Source organism: Cuculus canorus, chromosome 9 (genome assembly GCF_017976375.1).
Source record: "Cuculus canorus isolate bCucCan1 chromosome 9, bCucCan1.pri, whole genome shotgun sequence".
In the NCBI taxonomy this organism is placed as follows: Eukaryota; Metazoa; Chordata; class Aves; order Cuculiformes; family Cuculidae; genus Cuculus; species Cuculus canorus.
In genome coordinates, this window is record NC_071409.1 from 6,555,321 (window position 1) to 6,578,344 (window position 23,024).

At 45.8% G+C, this 23,024-nt stretch overlaps 1 protein-coding gene across 2 annotated transcripts in view; it reads left to right on the forward strand.

Annotated features, from left to right (window-relative positions):
- Positions 1-22,621, forward strand: part of SGPP2 (sphingosine-1-phosphate phosphatase 2) — a 37,512-nt gene extending 14,891 nt beyond the window's left edge. Inside the window, exons 2-6 of one of the 2 annotated variants that reach the window (XM_054074879.1) lie at positions 825-983; positions 10,060-10,239; positions 13,642-13,731; positions 19,280-19,348; positions 19,790-22,621. In XM_054074879.1, the coding sequence (XP_053930854.1) occupies positions 825-983; positions 10,060-10,239; positions 13,642-13,731; positions 19,280-19,348; positions 19,790-20,335 (1,044 nt within the window). In that variant the 3' untranslated portion in view covers positions 20,336-22,621. The remainder of the gene's footprint in view (positions 1-824; positions 984-10,059; positions 10,240-13,641; positions 13,732-19,279; positions 19,349-19,789) is intronic. The other variant, XM_054074880.1, reaches the window with a different exon arrangement.
- Positions 22,622-23,024: the final 403 nt, after the last annotated feature.

Here is a 23,024-nt window from a genome sequence, read left to right on the forward strand (position 1 = left end):
AGTAAAATCTCTAGCTTAATAAAATTAATAAATAAAATCCTAATCAGTGTCACATGCTACTGTTAGCAATATATCTGCTGATAACGATTAAAGAGACAACCTGGCTATTATTACTTAAAGATATCGGAGCAAAACTGGTGGTGATGGGAGCAGATCTTTTCTCTGCCCACTTGCAGCCTTGTTGTCCCCTGGATCTGCTCACATGGCTGTGAGAGCTGAGGCAACTCACCCATGAGGGCTGTAGCTTACACCCATGGCATCGCAGCGTGGAGTGATCTGATGAGCATCCTGCCATGGGGGAGCGTGGGGCTGGAAGAGCCCAGGGAAGTGCAGGGGATGCAATTGTCAGCGGTACCCCACCACAAATTTCAGGGACCATCAAGGTAAACTTTGCCTGCTATAATGACACAAATTTTAAATGAAAGGATTTGGTAATTGCAGTTCAGTTTTTTCATCTCAAAATACATTTCCAGTGATAGTGACTTTCTTTATCCACAGATGTAGAAACTCCAAAATTAATCCATTGATACCCTTTATGAAATGTACTTGACTCCCCGGGGGAACGACTGATCCAACCTCTTGAAAATCTTTGTCACTGTGACCGCTACCCTTAATTCAGTTGAAGACGTTTCTGATCTGTGGGAAATGTGGTTGAGCTATCACTTGAGTCTTCATTTTAGTATAAAAATTGAACTTCATTTCTTGACACTTGTTCCAAGAAATTATTTGGTTTAAAGGCCAAGAACTGTAACAGTTAAAATATCATAAATATTTGAAATAATTTACTAATTCACTAAATCTTTGCAAAATGCTCTCATTTCCAGGGTTGCACGCAGAAGTACGTTGTGAAGAACTATTTCTACTACTACTTGTTCAAGTTTTCAGCTGCTTTGGGTGAAGAGATTTTTTATATCACTTTCCTTCCATTTACCTACTGGAACATAGATCACTCTGTGTCTAGAAGGATGATAATTGTTTGGTCGGTAAGTGCTTCTATGACTTATTTAAATGTGTGATTGTTAATTCTGTAACTGTAGCAAGTGGATATTTAAGACAACAACTAACTCTTCAAACAAAAAACATCCTTTCTAATAAACAAAGCCAACATTATTTATGTGCGTAATGCTGGAAGCACAAGCATTGCAGTGCTGAAAGAGTAGGTGAGAGGCGTTTGCTGACGCAATGTATTTATCTCTGTTACATCTTGGACTGACTTATTTTTTCAGCCCAATGACTGATGGAGCTGCTTTTGATAAGATTCGCACAGAGCAGCTGGGAAAACACTTCCTTCCTGATGTGTCATGTTATTTTAAGGATTATTTTTCATCACTTTAGGAAATACTTCTCTTAACCCCAATTTCTTCTGTGTAATCTCGTCATATAGTTCTGGCTTGATTGAAACTAATAGAAGCGTAATAGGAAGGGGATGCACAGGCTGCGGAGGAATAGAGAGGGCGCTTCTGCAGTTACTTGAGGGGGAAAGTATCAGATTCTCTATTGAAGGCTAAGGCTTAAAAGCATCGATTTTTGTTACTACAAGAGCATTCTCAAATTAACAGGTTTCAGCATTGCTTCAGCCTTCATAACTGTGGGTTGTATTCCATTCTGTATTTCTATTCTGGCACTGAATACCAATAGATTACCAGGCACTTAATCTGGGAATGGTGCCCTTTTGTCACTGCCATTGCTTATCTTGGTATTGATCAGATCTTTGCTGCCCAAATAAGACCATTTTAGAACAAAGAAAGGAGTCAGGAAGCATCTCTGGCAGATCCCAGAGGTTTAGCTGTCGATCTACATCGATTTAAGAAATTGAAGCCTGGTAAAAACTTGTATGTCACATCTAACTTTGTTTCTTCGCAGTGAAGCTTCTTGCCTTAGTCAATTCTTGTTAATAATATTCCATCTTCTGCCCAAATAATATAATCAGAAATAATAAAACCAATTTGAATTGTGTTATATGCTTTAAATGCACCCAGTCTTGGACAGGACGCATCACTTGTTCTGTGCCAGTAACCCTACTCGATATATTTTATATGGAGAACATGAAAAGTAACTTGCAGATGAAATTCAGAAGTAGGTGGACACTGTATAATTAGAGTTGGGTTTCGGCCAGGAGTACACCTACTGCTTCTGGAAACGTGCCACGGAAGATGATAATCAGTAGTCACTGCCTTCTGGGTTTGCATATTGCTCAAAAAAATGACTTTCAGAGCTCCTCACCTGCTTTTCTGCAGACTTGCCTTGCCTTTACCTTGCAAGGAGTCCATGTGAGTATTGGTCAGTTATAGGCTGGTTTAATTGGAGCATTCAAGCGTGTGGTATCATGATTATTGATATAATTTTTCCAGTAGCTGAGGATTTGCATTTTATATGGAAAATGGGAAAAGGAAAAGCTGTCTTAAATATAGACTTGTGACAATCTGTAGTTTTAAAAATGTTAATTATATGTAATAATGAAATGGCTAAAAATGTCTATGCAGGCTATGGGTTAATATCATGGCAAGCTCAGCTGAATGGCTTATTTGCTGGCAAGCAGGCTGTGAACGGGAATAGGTTTTGATGGTGCCGTAAGAGTATTGTTCTGTCTTGGACATCTTGGTCATGTGTGCAAGAGCAGAATCAGCTTAGCTGTGGGAAATGCCACGGCGTTCAATGCGACAAAGCTGTGCTTTTAACTTACTCTTTCTGCACGGCTGATGACGTGGGGCTGAAAACACACATGTTAGGAAAAAGAGTAAAAATCCAGGTGGTCCAAGAGTTTCTGATGACGGCTGCCAGTGGAAGGCTGGGAAGAGCACAAAGGGGCAAGTGCAGCGTGCAGGCACGGTCTGGAGAAGGTTGTTACCCAGCTGGGAAATGAGTTTGGTACGAAAGGGCGAGCCCTAAAGAGAACGTAACAATCCACTTTTAACACTGCTTGGGATGAGGAGAGGTTGTTAGTGAAGCTCTTTATCAGGGAAAGAGGTGGTGGACCCACAGTGAACTTTTTGTGAGCCTGATGAAAAGCACATGGGTATGTTGAGAACGTGCGCTGGTAAAACACGGTTGGCCAGGATGGTGGTCACCAGGGGGTTAGACCAGCCTGTGGGGGTGGTGGGCTTAGCCTGGGGGGGTGGAGAAACAGAAGTGGTACTGAGTTTTACTTTGTTTTCTGCTACTTGGGACTTAGACCTGGGAGTTTCTGCTGGAAATGACAGAGTTGGGGTCCCAGGATGAATTCATTTCTTCCCTTAAAAATTACAGCAGTATCAGTGCTGTTTACAAGACCTTCCTACCATCTTATCTGGAATAGTTTATGCACAGCCAGTCACCCACATTTAAATTAAATAATTGGAACTGGAGTGGAGCCAGGGATGATGAGGGAACAGGCTATTTTCTGAGCAGAGACTGAAAACTTAGGCGAGTTCCTTACTTAATGAAGCTGGAGAAAGAATGAGGCTGGCTGTAAACACCAGGGGAAGGTAGGAGCTGCTTAGAATAAAAGTACAGCCACAAGAAGAAATGTGCATAAGACAGTCATAAATAAGATAACTTGAAGTCAAAGGTTGTGAAATATCTCTAGAAGGGTGAAAGGTAGTAAGTAAAACTATGAAGCATGAAGTGAGTTTATTTCAGCAGCAGCAGAGGGGCTGACTTGATGCCCTGGGAATTCTTCTGCAGCCGCGAGTCCCCAAAATGGGGACTTGTGCTTTTCTGTTTAGATGGATGGCTCTGCAAAACACTGGCTGGGGCCACAACCAGGTGCTTTGGAAGCTTAAAGCAACACATTTTGCTTCCACGATGCCTTCCACCTGAGAATTCACAGTGTATATGTAGGCTTTACCTTTCCCTTTATGAGTAGATGAGGGAAATATCTGCTGGAAGCCTCTGAGCAAGACAGAAGGGTCAGTGCTGAAGGTGCCCTGATGTCTTTGCTTCCCTTTTCCAGCTCTTTGACATAAACATTCTTGAATCTGCGCGGATGAGGCTTTGATGCCTGTGGTTCTTGCAACTTCCAGCAGGAACTGCAGAGACAAAAAATAACTTCACATGGACCAGCTCCCAAATGTATATTAAATTTACTGCACGAGTCTGCTTGAGAAAGCTCTGTTTTCTTTTTTTTTTTGTCTTTTTTCTTTAGCCTCTACACCCTTTCAGGCTTGTAAGCTTTATTTTGGTGTGGAATTTAAGGTAGAGGCCTGGAAAAAAAATAGTCACAGTTCATGTTTGCTGTTCAGTGTGCTTGGAAATTTTCTTTTCTGGTTATTTTTTTCAGGATGCAGCGATGTAAAATGTACCCACACCTCTTCTGAGCCTATAAAACTTTTATTTGTACAATATAAATAAGAGCTGGCTAACGTGGACTTTGTCAGGGCAGGAGTTGGTGTGCAGGAGTGATAAGCTGCTGACTCAGGTGAAGGCGGCGCATCCAAAGGAAGGCAGAGGCTGGCTGGCGTCCTGGATGCAGGCATCTTCAGGTTGGAGAAGATCCTGGATCTGAATCCATGGCAATTTAGTATCCCATTTTGCTTTCCAGAGGAATGCTTTTCAAAAGGCTGTTGGCATTTGCTTACTAGGGAGTGGTGAGCTCTGAACTCTGGCTGTCAGGGTAACCAAGACTTTAATAACCAGCAGAAATTTACCTGCAAGCACCATGTCACTCACCTTACAGCGTGGAGGTTGAATCCCTGGATGCTAATTTGGAAATGCACTTTGCAGCAGACCCTGGGTTCTTGTGTGTGTGTGTTTGTTTTTGAGCTTTTTCAACATTTACCCAAAATATTGTTGTGCTTTTGCAAAATTTCATCAATACAAACTTGAAAAAGCTGATAAACGCGGTCACTGGAAAGTCAAACTTTTTAAAGTGCCATCTATTATACTGCATAAAACCATGTGAGACTATATTCAGGCAAGTAAGTAACTATAAAACAGCAGAATACAAAAATAAATAGTCCATAAAAGAAAAATCTCTGTGCAGGAGGATAAAGCGTTGATTTAGAAGGATTTGCGTACGTGCTGATAGTGTAATCTGCCCTTGCAAAACAGTGCCAGTGAGGCTTTGTAACTGAGAACAGCTAGGAATAATTTAAGATGAAGTGTCAGTACAGAACATTTTTTTCATTTCATTTAAACAAGGTGTAGCAGTTTCACAGTTTAAGGTGTTAGATGATGAATCAGATCAATGTGACAATAGTTTTTGCAGCTACCAGAGGGCCCAAATTTCTCTTACTTTGACCCATCACAAGATAGACAGCCTCTTGGCTCAAGACTTGTTTTAAAGACAGAGTGAATCATGGAATAGAATCATTGAGGTTGGAAAAGACCTCTAAGATCAAGTCCAACCGTCAGACCAACACTCATGTCTACTAAACCGTGTCCCAAAGTGCCACGTCTACGTGCTTTTTGAACACCTTCAGGGATGATGATTCCACCATTGCCTTGGGCAGCCTGTTGTCCTAGGACAGCTTGAGTGTCCTAGAAAATTGATTGGTGATACTTCTGGAGGCGAAAGGCTCTCTTGATCATCTTGCTCTGGTTTTGTTTTTCTGAATTTGACTCGAGAGAGCCCAAATTGTCCTATATGTATTTTTAAGAATCTGTCTGTACCGTCTCTTCCCTTCTCCTTTCCCTTGCTGCCTCTTGCCATGAAACACGCTGCACAGCCACGGGCTGCTGAGCTGACACTGCTTGTGGTGGGCTAGAAACCTGTCTCATGAGTGTGCTGCTCACATCATGGCTGGCACAGCTCAAATGTTTGAGCATCCCATCAGCTAAGTGCAACCTTGAACCCTACCAGATCCTTGGCTAGACATTATGTGAAGTTCCTGCACCTCTAGCATGAGATTGATGTGTTTTTTTGTAACTAGTAGATCCTCAAGCTGGAGATGATAGAGATCCTCAAGCTGCCCTAGGCAGCTGCCCTCTCCTATAAGGTGCGTATGCCTCAAGAAGGTGCCCAGCGGTTGTGTTTGGCATCGCTGTGTGCAGGAAGCAGCTGGGAGGCAATGGGGAGCAGAATGCAATCAGAGGGTGGCTTTGGGCTCCCCAGGCTGGGGGTGCCTGGGGCTCCTCTGCTCTGCGGGGCTTCCTCCACCTTGGCTGCTGCCGCGGTGAAAAGCCAACAGTGCTGCTCAGTGACTTTCATGTTTGTTTGTTTGTTTTTCCTGAAGCTAGACCTTAGTTCTTGGCATTGACCTGGGAGTAGGAGGAGTATCTCCATGAGATCATGCTCTTCCTTGCCCTGCCCTTCTTTCGCTGTGAACCAAGTGATGCTCCCCGGGGCACAGCTGCAGCTCTTCTCTGTCGCAGTGTTTATCTATTCACTTAAGCCTTAGTCAGGGGGATGCTGAGAACAGCAGCTGTGTAGACTGGAGTCTTGGTTTAATTTCTGTGTGGTGAATCAAAGTCACGCCTGCCTTGACAACCAGGAATTTTTTTTTTCCCTTCTGGTTGACTAATCTCCTGCAAATGCCAGTTTATTAATAGTACATCTTTGTTTTTTCCCCTTTTCCTGGTGTTCCCAGTGTGCTTTGTCACTTCTATCAGCACACAGTGGTTGTGACAAAAACATCATTTTCAAACTGTAAATTTCCTTTCTGGGGAGAGGACAAATGCTATCACAGGCTAAGGTTTCTGAAGCCAGGCTATAGAATTTCTGTTTCGGAGCCAAAACTGCAGATTCATAGTCAGTGTGCCACACCGTGAGTCTCAGAGAAGAAGTCACCAATGCTATTTGACCCTATGTCTTCTCTAGAATTTCATCTTGTCCTTTTAAGGGATCGATAGCACAGATAGGAAAGCTACAAAATCAGAAGTTGGAAATAAATATGTTCTGATTTGCCTTTGTTAGCTGAAATATTACAGAGTACAAAAAGAATTGCTCTTCCTGACCTTCCCATGCCTGTGGGATGGTCAGGTGCGTCTGTCCCTGTGTGGAGCCTGTGGCAGAGGATGGTGGCTGTGCTGCACACAGCACGGTGTGACGCTGGGCAGGTTCCTAAAATCTGCCACATTCCAGGGCTGGGCAGCTACCATGGAAATGTTCCAAAGGGGAAATGGTGCCTTGAGCTACCCATCCCATGTTTGCATACAGAGCTGGCTCAGCTGTGCTCATCAATGTGTTTTCACACCTTTTTGTACTGCGGTGGTAAATCTGTGTGCAGGTCTCTTGCTTCCTGCAACAGCTTTGCTGCCCACAGAGACTGCGAGGGTGGTGAGGGAGAACCATTGGAAACGCCAGGCAGCACCTGCAGGTGAGCAAAACCACTTCTTTGATTACTGAAGCACTACCAGCGTTAGGAGAATGTCAAGGAGTCAGGTCACTTGATGGGACTTGGATGCCCACAGAGAGGGGAGCCGCTCCACACCCCAGAAGGAACACCTGCATTGGATCTCTGTGGATGCCAGTGCCTTGAGTTTGATTCATCATTGTTCAGTAAAGCGAGATCTGTTAAAATGCAGAAATCATAGAATCACAGAATGGCTTGAGTCTGAAGGGACCTTAAAGCCCATCCAGTTCCAACCCCCTGCCAAGGGCAGGGACATCTCCCACTGGATCAGGCTGCTCAAAGCTCCATCCAACCTGGCCTTGAACACCTCCAGGGATGGGGCAGCCACAGCTTCTCTGGGCAGCCTGTGACAGTGGCTCCCCACCCTTGTGGTACTTAACTTCTTCCTAATGTCTAATCTAAATCTCCCCTCTTTCAGCTCTTCCTGTTCCTGCGCTCCCTGATAAAGAGCCCCATGCTAAAGAGCATAGGGGGTGACAGGCGAACCAGAAAAACACCTTTGCTGGGTGGCTTTTAACAATGGTGCACTCATAGTCTTTCATCCTCTTGCGGATGACTGCCAATGGGCGACGTTTTACCCCACTCACAACTGCTGCTTCTGTCAAATAATCCAGGGCATTGTGTGTAAAACCACGTGCACAGCACCCAGATAAGCCGACGGCAAAGGCTGGTGCTTCAGAGAGCAGTGATTAATCTGAATGTATTTTGGATGCCTCTTCATGCTTTGTGCAGGTTGTGCCTCCTCTCATTGCTCTGTGTGTCTCCGCAACATGTGTTTTTAAAAAAGTAGAAAGAAGGGTCAGAATTTAATCTGGAATGCTGGGAAGGAGGGTGTTGTGAGGATGCCTGATATTTTTGCTTACCTGTACCACCTCCAGCATTCAGCCTGTTTTTCAGCATCAGAGAAGTCCTAGCATAGCCATCCTTTCAAAGATGACTCATTTCCCCTTCTGTAATACTCTTATGTACCAGTGCCAATAATAATCCCACAAGTGGAAGTCGTTATTATAGAGGACTGCTGATAAACAGGCTCATCCTACCTGGCCTCTCAGATGGTATCGCGTATGGTAGCCACAATGTTTTATGCTCTGTTTGAGAGAGTAATTTTGCTTTCAGTCCTGGAATTTAATTAACTTCCAGTGCAGTGCCTGCATCCGTTTGGAAAATGGTGGCATTAACCAAGTCACCCCACGCAATGGCTTCTTTAAGAGCGTTGTTCCCTGAGCCTTTGTTTACTGTGAACAATCCAGGGAAGGTATTTGCTGGATGCCTGATGCCCCATGTATTGAGGTGAAGAAAGAGCAGCCAGGCGTGCCATGGGTGGTGCTGATAATAACGCCGTGAAGTGATTCATGGGATAAGGGATAAAGGATGCAGAGGCCCCAGCAGTCACTTTTACAGGCTTTGGTGCTGACTGGAAGCCCAGCACTCCCCTCGGCACGTGCTTTGCTGTAGAGAGGGGAATGAAGGAACGTGATGATTTGGCTTTTTCCTGGTCCTGATTTGTGAAACCTGAAGTCTTTAATCTTTTAATGTGAAACAATCATTTAAACGGCTGGTGGATGTGGCAATGTGGCTGGTGACAACTGTGGCAGCAGATGACTGTGTTGCTGTTTTTTCACATGGCTAATACCAGCATGGGAAGGATGTTATTTTAAACCCTCCCCTTCACTAGGAAGTGTGAGAAGCAGAGCAGCCACCCGTCTCGCACAGCAACTGAGCTTTCACGGCAGACATCAGTTACCCTGATTTTTGTATTTAAAAAAACGTTGCTTTGTTTTGTAGAACTTGCTTTGCGTGTGTCTGGCTGCACTATCCTAAGGAAGGACAGGGGCAAGAGGAGGCAAAAGCATCCCCCAGGGACAGCTTGGGTGATTTTTGTTCACGTCCTCCTCACAGCAGATGCTGGGACCCCATAGCCTTTGGGAAGGGCGAGCTAAGGAGCAGAGGATGCCAGCGTGGAGGGTGCTCTGGGTGTTGCTGGATGGGCTACGCCTCTCAGGGACTCCGGCCAGCTTTGCCTCTTGTCTTTGACTTCCCATCGCTGCTGCTTGCAGTGCTCTGAGAACGCAACGTTTCCCCCCAAATCACTGCATTGCAGTCCTCGGTAGCTAATTAATGCAGACCTCTGGTGTCCTAAACAGGGCGCAAAGCCCTTTGTTGTTGGGGAGTTGGGCAGGAGAACTGGTACTTTATGTTGCTCGTCCAGTTTTCTCTCCGCTGCCTTCCTGAGGATGCCAAGGTTATTATTTAACAGCTACACTGAGGGTGCATCCCAGCAGGGTTCCTGCAGCACCTTGTGCTGTGGGTGGAGAGGGAGGTGCTGGGAGTGGGAGAACTGGTGCTGCCCCGGGAGAGCTGCTGCATGGAACAGGGTGGGACGCAGCTGAGTAAGGTAGTGAGATGCAGGTGGTGGCAGAAAAAAAGTCTCTTATGCCTGTTTGCTTTGCAGGAGAGGGGTTGTAAGGGATAGGGAGGAAACTTAAACTTCTGTAGTGTGTGGTGGGAGCCAGCTGTCCGTCTTACACCATCCTATATTGCTGCATCTCATCATTGAAACCTCCTGTTGATCCCACTTCTGATCAAGTTACAGCATGGTTCAGTAAAACCAGTGCTTCCTTTATGACTGGAAAAACGGAAAAACCCTTTAATAATTCGGAGGATATATCCTGCGCCTCAGGGTGCTGGGTTTTGCAGGAAAAAACGCAGAAATAGAGGTGGTTCTTGGGAGGGCCAAGTGGGGATTCCCTGTGCTGACTGACAGCCGTGTGGCCTTTCCTCTCCCCAGATAGTGATGTACATAGGCCAGGTCTCCAAGGACATCCTGAAGTGGCCTCGGCCCCTCTCACCACCTGTTGTCAAGCTGGAAATGAGGACAGATGCGGAGTACGGGATGCCTTCCACCCACGCCATGGCAGCCACTTCCATCTCCTTCTCCTTTTTCATTGCAACCCTGAACCAGTACAAGGTAGGGGGTACAAAAAGAAAAAAAATGAAAGAAAAGCATAAGGGCTGGAGCACCTCCCATACAAGGGCAGAGTGAGAGAGATAGGGCTGTTCAGCCTGGAGAAGAGAAGGCTTCAGAGAGACTTTAGATCATCTTCCAGTACCGAAAGGGGCTGCGTGAAAGCTGCGGAGGGGCTCTTCATCAGGGATTGCGGGGATAGGATGAGAGGGAATGGTTTTAAGCTAAAAGAGGGGAGATTTAGATTAGATATTAAAAAGAAATACTTTCTTGCGAGAGTGAGGAGGCTCTGGCACAGGTTGCCCAGGGAAGCTGTGGCTGCCCCATCCCTGGAGGTGTTCAAGGCCAGGTTGGATGGGGCTTGGAGCATCCTGGTCCAGTGGGAGGTGTCCCTGCCCATGGCAGGGGAGTTGGAACTGGGCAACCTTAATGTGCCTTCCAACCCAAACCATTCTATGATTCTATGTGTCTGCTTCCAGCAAGCTATGGAAAGCTCTCAATTCCAAAGCTGTTGCCACTTCCAGAGGAGCTCCGTATTGCTATTTCAGACACGTATTTTTCCCTGTTGCTACCCGTGGCTAGCTGGTGAGAGACACAAGAAGAAACTCAGCAGAAATCTCCTTTCTTTAGCACAACCCCTGGCAGAGCTGTGGATGGGCTCTGCTGCCCTGCCATCGTGTGGCATTCATTGTGTTTTTCCATGGGGGTGACGGTAATGCTGCTGCGGAAGATGCGTGGCATCAGTGTTTTGTGCTCACCCTGTGCCCACCAAGCCACTGCTGCACATCAGGATTCCAAGGAGACCAATGGAGCTCTGTGTTGCCTGGTTTTGGTGTGATTCAGGCAAAGCCTCCCCTGGCTTTAACCTGTGTTCAACTAATAACACACAACTTGATTTTAGAGCCTATTTGTCAGAGCAGTGGTGCTGCACTGGAGCTGTAGGCTGCTTGGGGAGATCTCATAATTACTTTCCCCAGAACTTCAGCCTTTTATCTTTCAAAAACGTTTATTTCCCAGAAACTCATTTCTCCATAATGATTATTTTCATTTCCTTTTATGAGTCCAAACATGATTCCCCTACTCGAGCAATAGTAACTTCCTGGCTGCGTTGTATTCAAGTGTGTTTCTCAGCCTTCTAAAATGTGTCTCAAAGATGAACCCCTGTAACCAAGAGGTCTTTCAGTGCAGCCAGGGGGGGTCTCGCTGTTGCTGTGTCCTCCCCACGAAGGCACCTGTGTGCAGGGACAAAAGGCAGCCACCTACTTGATGGATGGTGCTGTGTCCTGGGGCTGTAAATGGCAGAAATGGAGATCTCTGAATTACGCTGAGATCTCCACATTAATTTAACTTCCCAACTCATCCACTCCCAGCCGTGAAGCAGTGGGTTTTGCTCCTGCCCACATTGCAGGGATGAGTGAGGCGGTCAGCAGTGTGCAGAGCTGTGCTGCCAGCCTCTGGCTCCCTGGTAACCATATGGTAACTGGTTGGAGCAGCTTGGCAGCGGGATGGGGATCATAGAATGGTTTGAATTGGAAGGACCTTAAAGGTCATCCATTTCCAACCCCTCTGCCATGGGCGAGGACACCTTCCACTGCATCAGGTTGGAAATGTCTGATCCTACCTGGCCTTGAACACCTCCAGGGATGGGACATCCAGGACCTGTGTGGGCAACCTGTTTGAGCCATTAAATGGGATATTTGTTAGCCCTGGAAGGTCAGATCCCTTGCGTGTGTCAGATCCTCCAAGAAGACTTGATCAGCAGCACTTTCTCCTCCTGCTCAATCAATACCAGTGGGACATGAAGCTCTTCTTGGGCTGTCTCATACTTCTTGGAAACTGCAACGAGACGGTAAAGCTGCTGTAAAATAATTAAATGATTTAATTGCCTCTATTAAGAAGGAAAAAAATCTACCAGTACATTATGCTCCTATCTTCTAAAGCTGCCCCAGTCATCAATTACTGATCTGGACTAGCTCCCAGGCTGCCTGCTGAGGGGGGAACAAAGTGGGCGTAAATCTTCCAAAGGCTTAGAGAAGTGAGGAAAAAAATATCATTTTATGAACTGGGAGTGACATCTGCAGCTGGGTCTGAGCTCTCTATTTTGAGGACTGGGGTATGCTGGGGGAACGAGTCAGAAGTGAGTTGTTATGCTTAAAACTTCCACAGAAGAATTTTTGCACTGACCTCTGGCCACCCTGGTCAGTCATCAGCCTCTCGGCAGTAGGTGGAGAATTCATCGGGTGAATTAACTTCATTTATTTATATTTTGGGTTGGTTTATTTTTTCCAGAAATCTGTTCTTTATGGACTGAAAGGAGCCCACCAGCCCACTCAGTTTCAGGATTGGAATGAGTGGATTAAGGGCTAATATATGAAGCTTAATCTTTACCAAATGTGGGGGTTACTTTTTTCCCTTTTAAATGTTGATTTATTTCAACAGTTCTTTCCATGTTTGTAGGCAAATCAGGGAATTAAGAAAAACAAGCTTCATAAGAAGATGATTAAATCTTAAGTGTTGCAGGGAAGAGCGTTCCTGACTGGTCTAATAGCTGGACTGTGGTTTCACCCCAGACACTGATTTATTGATTGTGATTCTGGGCAGACACTGTGGCTGTCGCTTTCCCCTCGGGTGATCTGAAGCTGAATTTCAACCTCAGACATCACTTTGTACAGTGTCCTCAGGCATCACTTTGTACAGTGTGCTGTGACTTTTTTCCTTAAGGTCTTTAGCACTAACATGGATTTTGCAGGTGGATATTGTGGGGAAAAAGCTCTGCCAAAGGTTTCTCAGGCTTTCCCACACTAAGACTAGACCTTTCATAGAGTAACTAAGGTTGGAAAAGACCCCTGAGCTCATCCAGTCCAACTGTCAGCCCAACCCCACCGTGCCTGCTAAACCATGTCCTGAAGCACCACATCTACACACTTTCTGACCACCTCCAGGGATGGTGACTCCACCACTTCCCTGGGCAGTCTTTCTCAACGCTTCACCACACAAAAAAGAAATTTTTCCTAATATGCAGTCTAAACCTCCCCTGAAGCAACTTGAGGCCATTTCCTCTCATCCTATGACTTGTAACGTGGGAAAAGAGAGCAGCACCCACCTCACTACCGCCTCCTTTCACGGAGTTGTAGGGAGTGATAAGGTCACCCCTCAGCCTCCTCTTTGCTGTAGTGGGCACCATAGATAATGATCCAACCTTCCAGCAGGATTGCAGGTTGGCCAGTGTGAGGTCTTATCTCAGGTCACATTAATCTCTTTGAGAAAGTGCAGCTCAGGAGCCACTTTCCAACACAAATCCTCATGTCGGCCTCGCCGCTTGGATGTTTATTGCAGATATATACTGATGTTGAAGCAAATAACAGTGTCACGTGTGTATTTTTCCTTTTTTTCCCCTTTTCACAGTATCCGTTTGAACTCGGCCTGGTAGCAGCATTCGTGTTTTCAACACTGGTGTGTCTCAGCAGGCTCTACACGGGGATGCACACAGTCCTGGTAAGGATGCCCAGTGCTGGTTATGCCTCCAGCTCTGCTCACCTACAGCGATTCCCAACTCCCACTCTCCAAGCAATGCACGTTCTGCTTTGGCTGTGCCACTGCAGAAACACAGGAGTCGCACCACTGAATTTCAGGCTGTGTGAGGAAACCCTTAGGCTATTGCTATTTGAATCTGCAGGGGAATTATTTATACCATGAGGGAGGCAACGGTGCGCGTGGGTTGAGGAGCCGGGTGAGGTCGGTTTGGCAGCTGAATTGTAGTCCCTTCTTTTGAAATTTTAATTGCTGAGAATGCACTTGGGCAACTGATGCTGCTCCTTGGCTAAGCCTTTTGTGCAATAGTATCATTGCTGTCAGCAAGAAATACCCAGGGCTGGTTTAGCCTGGGAGTGTCAGGGAGGGAATAGCAGGTTGGGGAGTCGCACCCACAGCCAGGGGAGAGCGGAGGGGATGGTAGAACACGACCAGTGATCTGCTCTTGGGGGCACTCAGAGACAGCATCTCCTGGTACCACGCAGGGACATGGCGCTTAAAAAAACATTTTGACAAGCACCTGTTTTTCAGCTGGTAGGAAATTTGTTCTAAGGGGATTTTGATGCACAAGTACTTCATCTGAAAATAATCGAAAAGCATCTGTGGCTTTAGAGGACGGACTTGCTGGACACAGTTGTTTAGAGATGCCAGCCCTGCTTTAAGAACAGATTTCAGCGTGGCTTTGGTTAGGCAGTAACTGGCTCCTTCCTGATGAGAGGAAACGTTATTGATCTGTTACAGAGAGCAGTCAAAGGGGTGATCCAGCTGCCCAACTATGGATAAAAACTCCTGACTATTTCCCTGCAGGTATTTGATACGCATTGTTTGTTGGCTGCATATGCATAAGTAATTGCAATTTTTTTCCCGAGTGTTAATTATGTTTGTTGTAATAAGGAAGGTTAATGGATGTAAGAAAGGGAGCCCTTATGAGATTAAGGTTATCTAAAAAATACAGGTTGACCTTCCCTTCTAGGCTTAGTGGATCAAAACAATATCTTAAATGGAAGCTGGAAACACCCTTTCTTGGCTACTGACCTTCAGTCAATCAGTAAAAATTCTTCGCATACTTTCCTTGCTGGTCCATCATAATGAAAGACTTCTGAGTTTAGATGGACTTTAGGGAGAAAAAGAAAAAGATCTTTGTGCCTTTGACATGATAAAAAAAATCTTTAAAATAAAAAAAGCTCCTTAGTTGAATTGTGAGCAATGCTGCCTTTCAGAAAGGCAAACGTACTTCTTCAGGGTCTTTATCCCATGCATGCTCTGGTGGGGATGAAGCTGGGGAAATGCCTCGTGATCTCAGCTGCTCAAATCCAACCCTGTTCTGTGCAGCGCTGCCTATTCCACCTGCAGTGACAGGTTCTTTCCGGGAAGAAGGGTTGTTCAGAACCATTTTCCACACTTTGAGAGATGGCTCCAACCTGAGTTGCCCAAGATGCTGCGGGGCCAAGACACGGCAGCTGCTCAGCGAAGCCACCAGCCAAAACAGCCTCTGTCTAGCAGATTTTTACAGAGATATTGATAGAAAATGAATACCGATGGGATATAATTCTGTTAAGAAATCACAATATTTTAGTTAAACAAATGAATATGTAAAATATCCCCACTGAATCAGTGTAACTGTGAATTTTTCCCAGTTGAGGAACCAGAAAAGGAGTAGCAAGGCGGTTGCACCATGCTTTGCTGCAGCCATAGCTGAAGCTCCAGCACAGGGTCTTGTCTTCTGAAGCCTCAGCTTTACAAATCAGTCTGTATTTCAGCATTGCCGGTGTTGCTTTTGGATGAGGAGCGGCCTTGAAAAGCACAGCCATGTCAGATGTTACCAATAAAGACCTTCTGCAGAGGAGTAAACTGGTATGAGAGCTATCTGTACGGTTATATTAGATCTTAGGAAGAAACATTTTCCTGTGAGGGTGGTGAGACACTGGCAGAGGTTGCCCAGGGAAGCTGTGGCTGCCCCATCCCTGGAGGTGTTCAAGGCCGGGTTGGATGGGCCTTGGGCAGCCTGAGCCAGTGGGAGGTGTCCCTGCCCATGGCAGGGGGATGGAACTGGATGGGCTTTGAGGTCCCTTCCTATCCAAACCATTCTATGATTCTGTAAACAAAGTAAATTCTCTTTTATTTCCCTGATATGCACTGATTCAGTGTTGTTTTTATTGCTGATTACAGCACCCTCGGGAGAGGGCACACAGTAGCCCCCACCCTGCTCCTTTGCTGTGCTGTATCTCAGTTTGTATAACACCACCGTTAGTCCCAAAATTCTTATGTATTTTAAAGCTGACAACCAACCAATGTATAGGCATCGCTTTACGCACTGTGGCAGTATAGTCCGCACCAGAAGAAACAGCATAACCTGTAGTAGAAAGCAAATAAGAGGTTTCTGTCTAGGAGAGCAGAAGGGAAAGAAGAGCTGCAAATGGAAGCGTGAAGGGAATTCAGGTGGTAAGTGACCATATAAAAGACAGTCTTATTAGGAAAAGTCTTATTTTCACTTTGATTGGCAGTATTGGTTTGGGTGCTGCTGTGTTCAGGTTGGTGATTTGTTATTCTGGGGGAATTTTGTGAGTGTTTGTATCTCCAACTGTGACTTCAATGGGAGGAGCATAGAAGGGTCTTGCTGTCAGAAAGCTTTTGCAAAACCAGATCACGTTCTCGGACCTTATGAACAAAAAACAACCCAGCCCAGGATGAGAACGGCAGCAGTGGTGCCAATATCCCAATATCCATGGCCCACACCATTGATATGCTCCCCTGGTGATGGGCAGGAAGCATTTTGAAGCACCCCAGTCCTGCATCCCAGGCATCACACGCAACTGGATGTTTACCCCAGATGTTTTTCTTTATGTACCTGTAGCACGAGAAAACAACTTGAAAGACTCAGTGCTGGAAACCCAATCCTGGCCTGTTCTGTAGGCAGGAAAGCAAAATGACAGTGTTCTAGCTAAAATCGATAGGAGCGAGGTGTCCCTTGTGTGGAACCTGGACAGACTCTCAGTGACGTGGGGGAGGCAGGCGAATGCTGGGTGGCAGCGGGGAGCTTTTTGGGAAGGATGAAGCCTGTGGAGGACTTGTTAGTGTGGAGGGAGGTGGAGCATCCCAGCAGGGAAATGGAAGGCTTTAGGTTTTGCCCATAGTGCTGTACCTTAAGCAAAATTTGTGTTTGCCCTCATTTAAATTCCTTTCTAATTGTGGGTTTGGCAGGAAGCTAATCTGTTGACACAGGCAGGTGGCAAGAATGTGCTTCCTGGGAGTGCTAACAGGAGCTCCACCACCAGGAAAGACTAGGGTCCCACTGCTGAGTGCACAGTAGAGAGAGAAGCGTTCTTTCTCACAGAAATCAGAGCCATCCCTCCTTTTCCCATCATCTTCTTAGTTTAACAGGTGAGAAGGGAAAACCACTAATTCTGCGCCACTAAATGTCTTTGTGAAGTGTTGATTTTGAACTTACTTTCTCTGGGTGTTCATAAAATTAAACCTCTGCCTGTGAGTACCAGAACCAAAGGGAGTCACTACTGATGGCTGCAAGATGATCAGAGGGTTGGAGCACCTCTTACATGAGGACAGGTTGAGACAGTTGAGGTTGTTCAGCCTGGAGAAGAGAAGGCTCTGAGGAGAGCTTAGAGTGGCTTCCAGTGCTAAAAGGGGCTACAGGAGGGCTGGGGAGGGACTCTTGATCAGGGAGTGCAGGGATAGGATGAGGGGGAATGTTTTAAGCTGGAAGAGGGGAGATTTAAATGAGCTACTGGGAGGAAATATTTTTCTGTGAGGGTGGTGAGACACTGGCGCAGGTTGCCCTGAGAAGTCATCAATGTCCCATCCCTGAAGGTGTTCAAGGCCAAGTTGGGTGGGGTTTTGAGCATAATAATCACAGAATCATAGAGGTTGGAAAAGACCTCTGAGATCATCCAGTCCAACTGTAGCCCAACACCACTGTGTCTGCTAAACCATGTCCTGAAGTGCCATATGTACATGTTTTTTGAACACCTTCGGGGTGGAGACTCCACCACTTCCCTGGCAGCCTCTTCCAATGCTTTACCAACTCTTTCAGTAACAAAATTTTTCCTAATATCCAGTCTAAACCTTCCTTGGCACAACTTGAGACCATTTCCTCTTGTTCTATTGCTTGTTACCTGGGAGAAGAGACCAGCACACACCTCACTACAACCTCTTTTCAGGGAGTTGTAGAGAGTGATGAGGTCTCCCCTCAGCCTCCTCTTCTCCAGACAAAACAACCCCAGTTCCCTCAGCCACTTCTCATAAAAATTGTTCTCCAGCCCCTTCAGCAGCTTCGTTGCCCTCCTCTGGACACACTCCAGCCCCTAAATATTGTTCTTGTAGTTAACGACCCAAAACTGAACCCAGGATTTGAGAGGTGGCCTCATCTCGGAAAGCTTTAATCAGGTCTGTAAAGAGAGGCTGCCCTTGCCCTGGCTGGGAACTGCTGGATGAAACAGAGCAAAGCCTTTGTTAGAGAAGTGTTAATGTTTGGTTAAATACCTTTAATGGTAATAGAAAAGCAACAGAAAGCTTTTGAGTTTCACTCATTGATCACATCTGGAGGGAGTATTGAGATGTCAGGACTTCTTCTAACATGAGATGGACGAGTAGTGGAGTGGGAAATGGAGGTACAGAGTGGTGATGGGATTCTGAGCATCAGAACCCAACCCCCTTGTTCTCTTGTTCCAATGCAATTAATCAGTGCTGGGCTAAAACATGCCTTTGTGTGTAAAGTTAACAGAAACTTGGTGTAAAAAGATGGATTATTGTGAAATATTGACACCTAATGGTATTTTATGTATCGGACATCTGTGAACAACTTTGTGTATTTCTATGGCTATCCTCATGTCACAGATGAGGGAATAAATGGGAATTTGTATTAGGAATATACAAAATGGTCCTAGGAGTTGCTTAAAACCAAGTGTGCTGTGAATTCAGTGCCTGGAAGTTGTAAACAGCTGAAGTTCAGCCATAGTGGGGTAATTTAGCAGGAAGTCATTAAATATTTCTGTTGTGAAAAAGTCCCCTCATTCCAGCCTAACAATAAGTGAAATTCTCATAAATAATTCATATTAGACTATGACCAAGTATGGTAGTGATGAAATGTCATAACTCAGTGAAAAAGATATAATCTTGGAAAGAGGACATGAATTTCAGAGATTAACTTCAGCTTTGGCAGTGGGTTTTTTGAGCGATGTTGTAACAGCAGCACCAGGAACATTGTTATGTTGCCTTTTATCTGTCTACTCTCATACAGACAGCTTTTGTTAGAGGTTACCTTGTCTACTTTCCCGGTCTTGTGGCTGACAACAATCAAGTTATTTGCCTCTGTTAATAAATTAGGTTTTAACTATGCGCTTGCCTCGGGCGCTTTACTGCAAGTCGGATTTCAGCAGCTTGGGCAACAGATTTCTTCTTGCTGTTTTCCTGCCCAGCGGTGCCTACCTCTCACTGTGGTTGGCAGAAACCACGGCACATGTACCATATCCCACAGCTCTGCGCTTTTCTCCCCTAGAGCCTGTGTTCCTGGACGGGGTGCTTAGCTCTGACAAAAGAAAAGCATCTTCCCATTTACCCAAAGCAAGTAAGCAATAATCCTACTGATATGATGAAATTACTTGGAGGATTATGGAAGGGGAAGGCTTTGTGTGGAGGCAGTTTACCACGGCATCATCCCTGAGAAGAGTGGTGTGTGTGCCTTGTCCATTGAGGTCATGGGTAGAGAGCACCCTTCGAACATGAAAGCAGGTGAGGGGAAGAATCTCACTTGTTCAGGGGGAGAATATGGACCAATAGACATATTCACACGGATAAGGCTAAGGTTGGGTTTGTGGGTTGTCACGTTTTGTTTAGCACAGGATTTGGGCTGTCACAGCGCACGAGTGGTGCCATCACACTGTCAACTCAGCGCGTTCCTCTGCTGCTGCGTATCCAGAAATGCAGATACCGGTCTTTTGTCATCGCCCAAGAATACCTGTTTCACCTTCCAGGTCTCACAAAGCTTTTAAATGTGATCTCTTTGCAGGACGTGATCGGCGGAGCGCTAATTTCAGCTGTGCTGCTTGTGCTCTTGTATCCCGCGTGGGACGTGATAGATCACTTGCTGTTAACTAGTCCCTTCTGTCCACTGCTTTCCATAGTTGTGCCTCTTGTCTTATGTTACAACTACCCCAAACTAGACAATTACAGCCCGACCAGGGGAGACACCACGACTATCTTAGGAGCAGGAGCTGGAGCAACTCTGGGATTTTGGTTAAATAACCAGTTTGCTGCACCAGCCTACACCAATGAAAACTTCCAGTTTGGATTTCACCTGATCACTACTAAAATAGCAGTGGTCATGCTAGCCAGGTTCTTCATAGGGATCGTTGTTATTCTACTGACGCGCCAGCTCATGAAAAGTGTGGCCCTTGGCATGCTGGGTTATCGGTACAAGTTTCCCATGGGTGACTTGGAAGCCCGGACACGACTGGAAGTCGAAGTTCCATATAAATTTATAACGTATTCCTCAGTTGGCTTCAGTGCTACTGTGATTGTGCCGCTGCTGCACGAGCTGTTAGGATTGATGTGAGCGCAGCACCTTCCTTGCAAAGTAAGGTATGACACCACCATTTCCAAGATGAAATGAAGCAATCAAGGCTTGACCAAAAAGTGCTTTGTGCCTTTCTGCACTTGCCTAAAACACTCAAATCGGAAGACTCATGGGAATCGCTGTACACAAATAACTTTGGATTAGAAATCTCTGACCCCTCTGTGTCCCATAACTAGAGACCCGTGGCCCAGATGACTAAAGTTGACAAGCACAGAGTACAAAGCTAAAATCTCTGCTGGAGTGGCCGCAGCGGCTGGTTTGCTGTGAGGTCAGGAGTGCAGGGGAGCATGGCTGTGCCTGTGGGATGCTGGCCCTGTGGCTCTGTGGGCTCCAAAACTGCCCGCTGGGCAGCGAGTTTGCTCCTGCTGAAGCAGGAGAGCAAACCAAGGAGGGGCTCATGTTTGGGGCACAGAGGAGGTGGAGCAAGCACCTGGTGGGGTGGGGGAAGAGGCAACCAGCCAAGATTGAAGTGCTGTCCTCAGGGCATGCAGAGCTCGCTCTGCGCCCCACTGTCCCCTGTGGACTTGGGGCAAAGGAAGAGTGGCTGAAGATGGGAAGGTGATGTAGAGATGGAAGCTCTTCAAGTGCTGGCACCTTCTCACTGTCAGGCTTCCGTGGGAGCATCCTGCTGGCCAAGACTGCAGCATCGGCAGAGATCAGAGGCATCCACACTTGGATACATCTGAGCATCTTCCTAAAGAAATCTGCTGATTATTGTACTTGTTGCTTGTCATAGTCCCCTGGCAGCACTGCCAGACCTGGCTAGTTCTGTGTGTATGGTTTTACACCCTCAAAAAAACCAACCAACTAAAAAAAGTAAAAGAGAAGAAAAAAAAAACCAACACAAAATATTTTAAGTGATTTGTAACAAGTTTATTTTGGATATTAATAGGAAAGCCTCTGAAAGATCCTTTGCCTGCCTTCCCTGGAGGTGTTTAAGGAACGGGTGGATGAAGTGCTTAGGGACGTGGTTTAGGGAGTGTTAGGAATGGTTGGACTTGATGATCCAGTGGGTCCTTTCCAACCTGGTGATTCTGTGATTCTGTAACCAAGCAGAGCTGTTACCAGAATGTTGAGGCTTGTGTTTGAAGTGTTGAACTCCAATTTAACTTCCCTGCCTAAGGGATGGGACAAAGTCCTTCCTGTTGTGCGGGGGTGACAAGCAATGTCCTTAAACCGCGTTGTGGAAGGGACTGAGCGGTGACTCCAGTGACTACATGTGGTGATGATAAGATGCCATCATTTTCTGCTGCTGTACCGCAGTGTGGTTGGTCTTAGATGCATCTTGCAATACCACATGTACACTTGTAGAATAGCAGTTGAGGACTTGTTCATAGGAGGGTGATCGCTACAACTCAGGCTGCTTATTGTAAAAAAATACATATCTGTGTGTTGGACCAATGAGCTGTTGAGCAGGACAGCGGTGAATGAGGTCCACCTGGCTGGAAAAACGCTGTGGCCACAGAGCTTCTGTTCCTTTCCTGCAGAATGTACATACAAGCCAGCTTTTAAACCATGTGCACGTGTCTTCCTGGCTGCAACACAACACAACCTGAGGAATGTAATGGAGATGCTTTGCCATCAGTTGACCGCTTGGATAAGTATGAGTTCCAGAAACATAGCAGGAGTTTTGTCAGAGGAGCGGGAGGCGTGCACGTGAAAGAGCCGTGGGGGTTTAGAACCAGGTCACTGGTCTCTAGAAGAAATGAAAGCAGAAATTGTGATGTGGGTTAACTGCTTTAAATCAGGCTGTGTGGACACATCTCTTTACACGTGCACACAAGCAGCTTTAACAAGTTTCTCAGCAGGACACACGGCCTTTGGTAAGCCCAGGACTCATCAAACCCAAGGGGTCTTATCCTCAGCCTCCCTTGCGCCCACACAGCACAGCAGCACTGTCATCAGGCCTTAAAATACCTTATTTTAAGGGTGCTTTGTGATGCACAGCTGCAGCCCTGTGGAGGTGCCACATGACAGTGGACCAGAGCTGCAAAGAAAACCTTGACAGCAAGCTGAGTTTAACCCGTGAAGTGAAATCAACTGGTCCCAAGAAAGGCGTGGTTTGACAGAGACATTCATGCAGTTTTATGTGTAAGATTTCTGTTCGGAATCACAGCTATTTCATGCTATGAAAATTTTATAAGTTATATATAAATGCTTGAATTTATAAAGTAGACGCACAAATATTTTTATCTTTTATAGTATTCACCTGCATGTGATTCATGCAATACATGCGAACTGTACTTGGTTCCAATTTTAAAATATACATATTTTGCAAAATTTGGTGTTTCTCTGTTCTTTTTGCGTCCTTTGTTGCTACTTGTCAATGACTGATGTAAGGGGGATGAGTCACAGTTTACAAAGCTTTCCAAAACGCAACCACCCACCTCTCTTCCAACCGCTCTTCTGGTCCCTCCTCTTCTTCCCAGTCACGCTGCGAAGCTTTGGCTTCTTCAGGCTCAGCAGCAGCATCCTGCTTCGTATAAAACATAAAAAGACAACTGATCACTCACAACTGTTTCTTACCTCCTTTGCAAATGGAAATGTGTTAGTTCTCAGTGATGGAGGATACCTGGGCACCTGGAATCTCCTTCACCTGCAAGATCTACCTCTAATAGACTAAACAGTTAATTGGAAGCCAAATTCGATTTTCAATTAATATATGCAA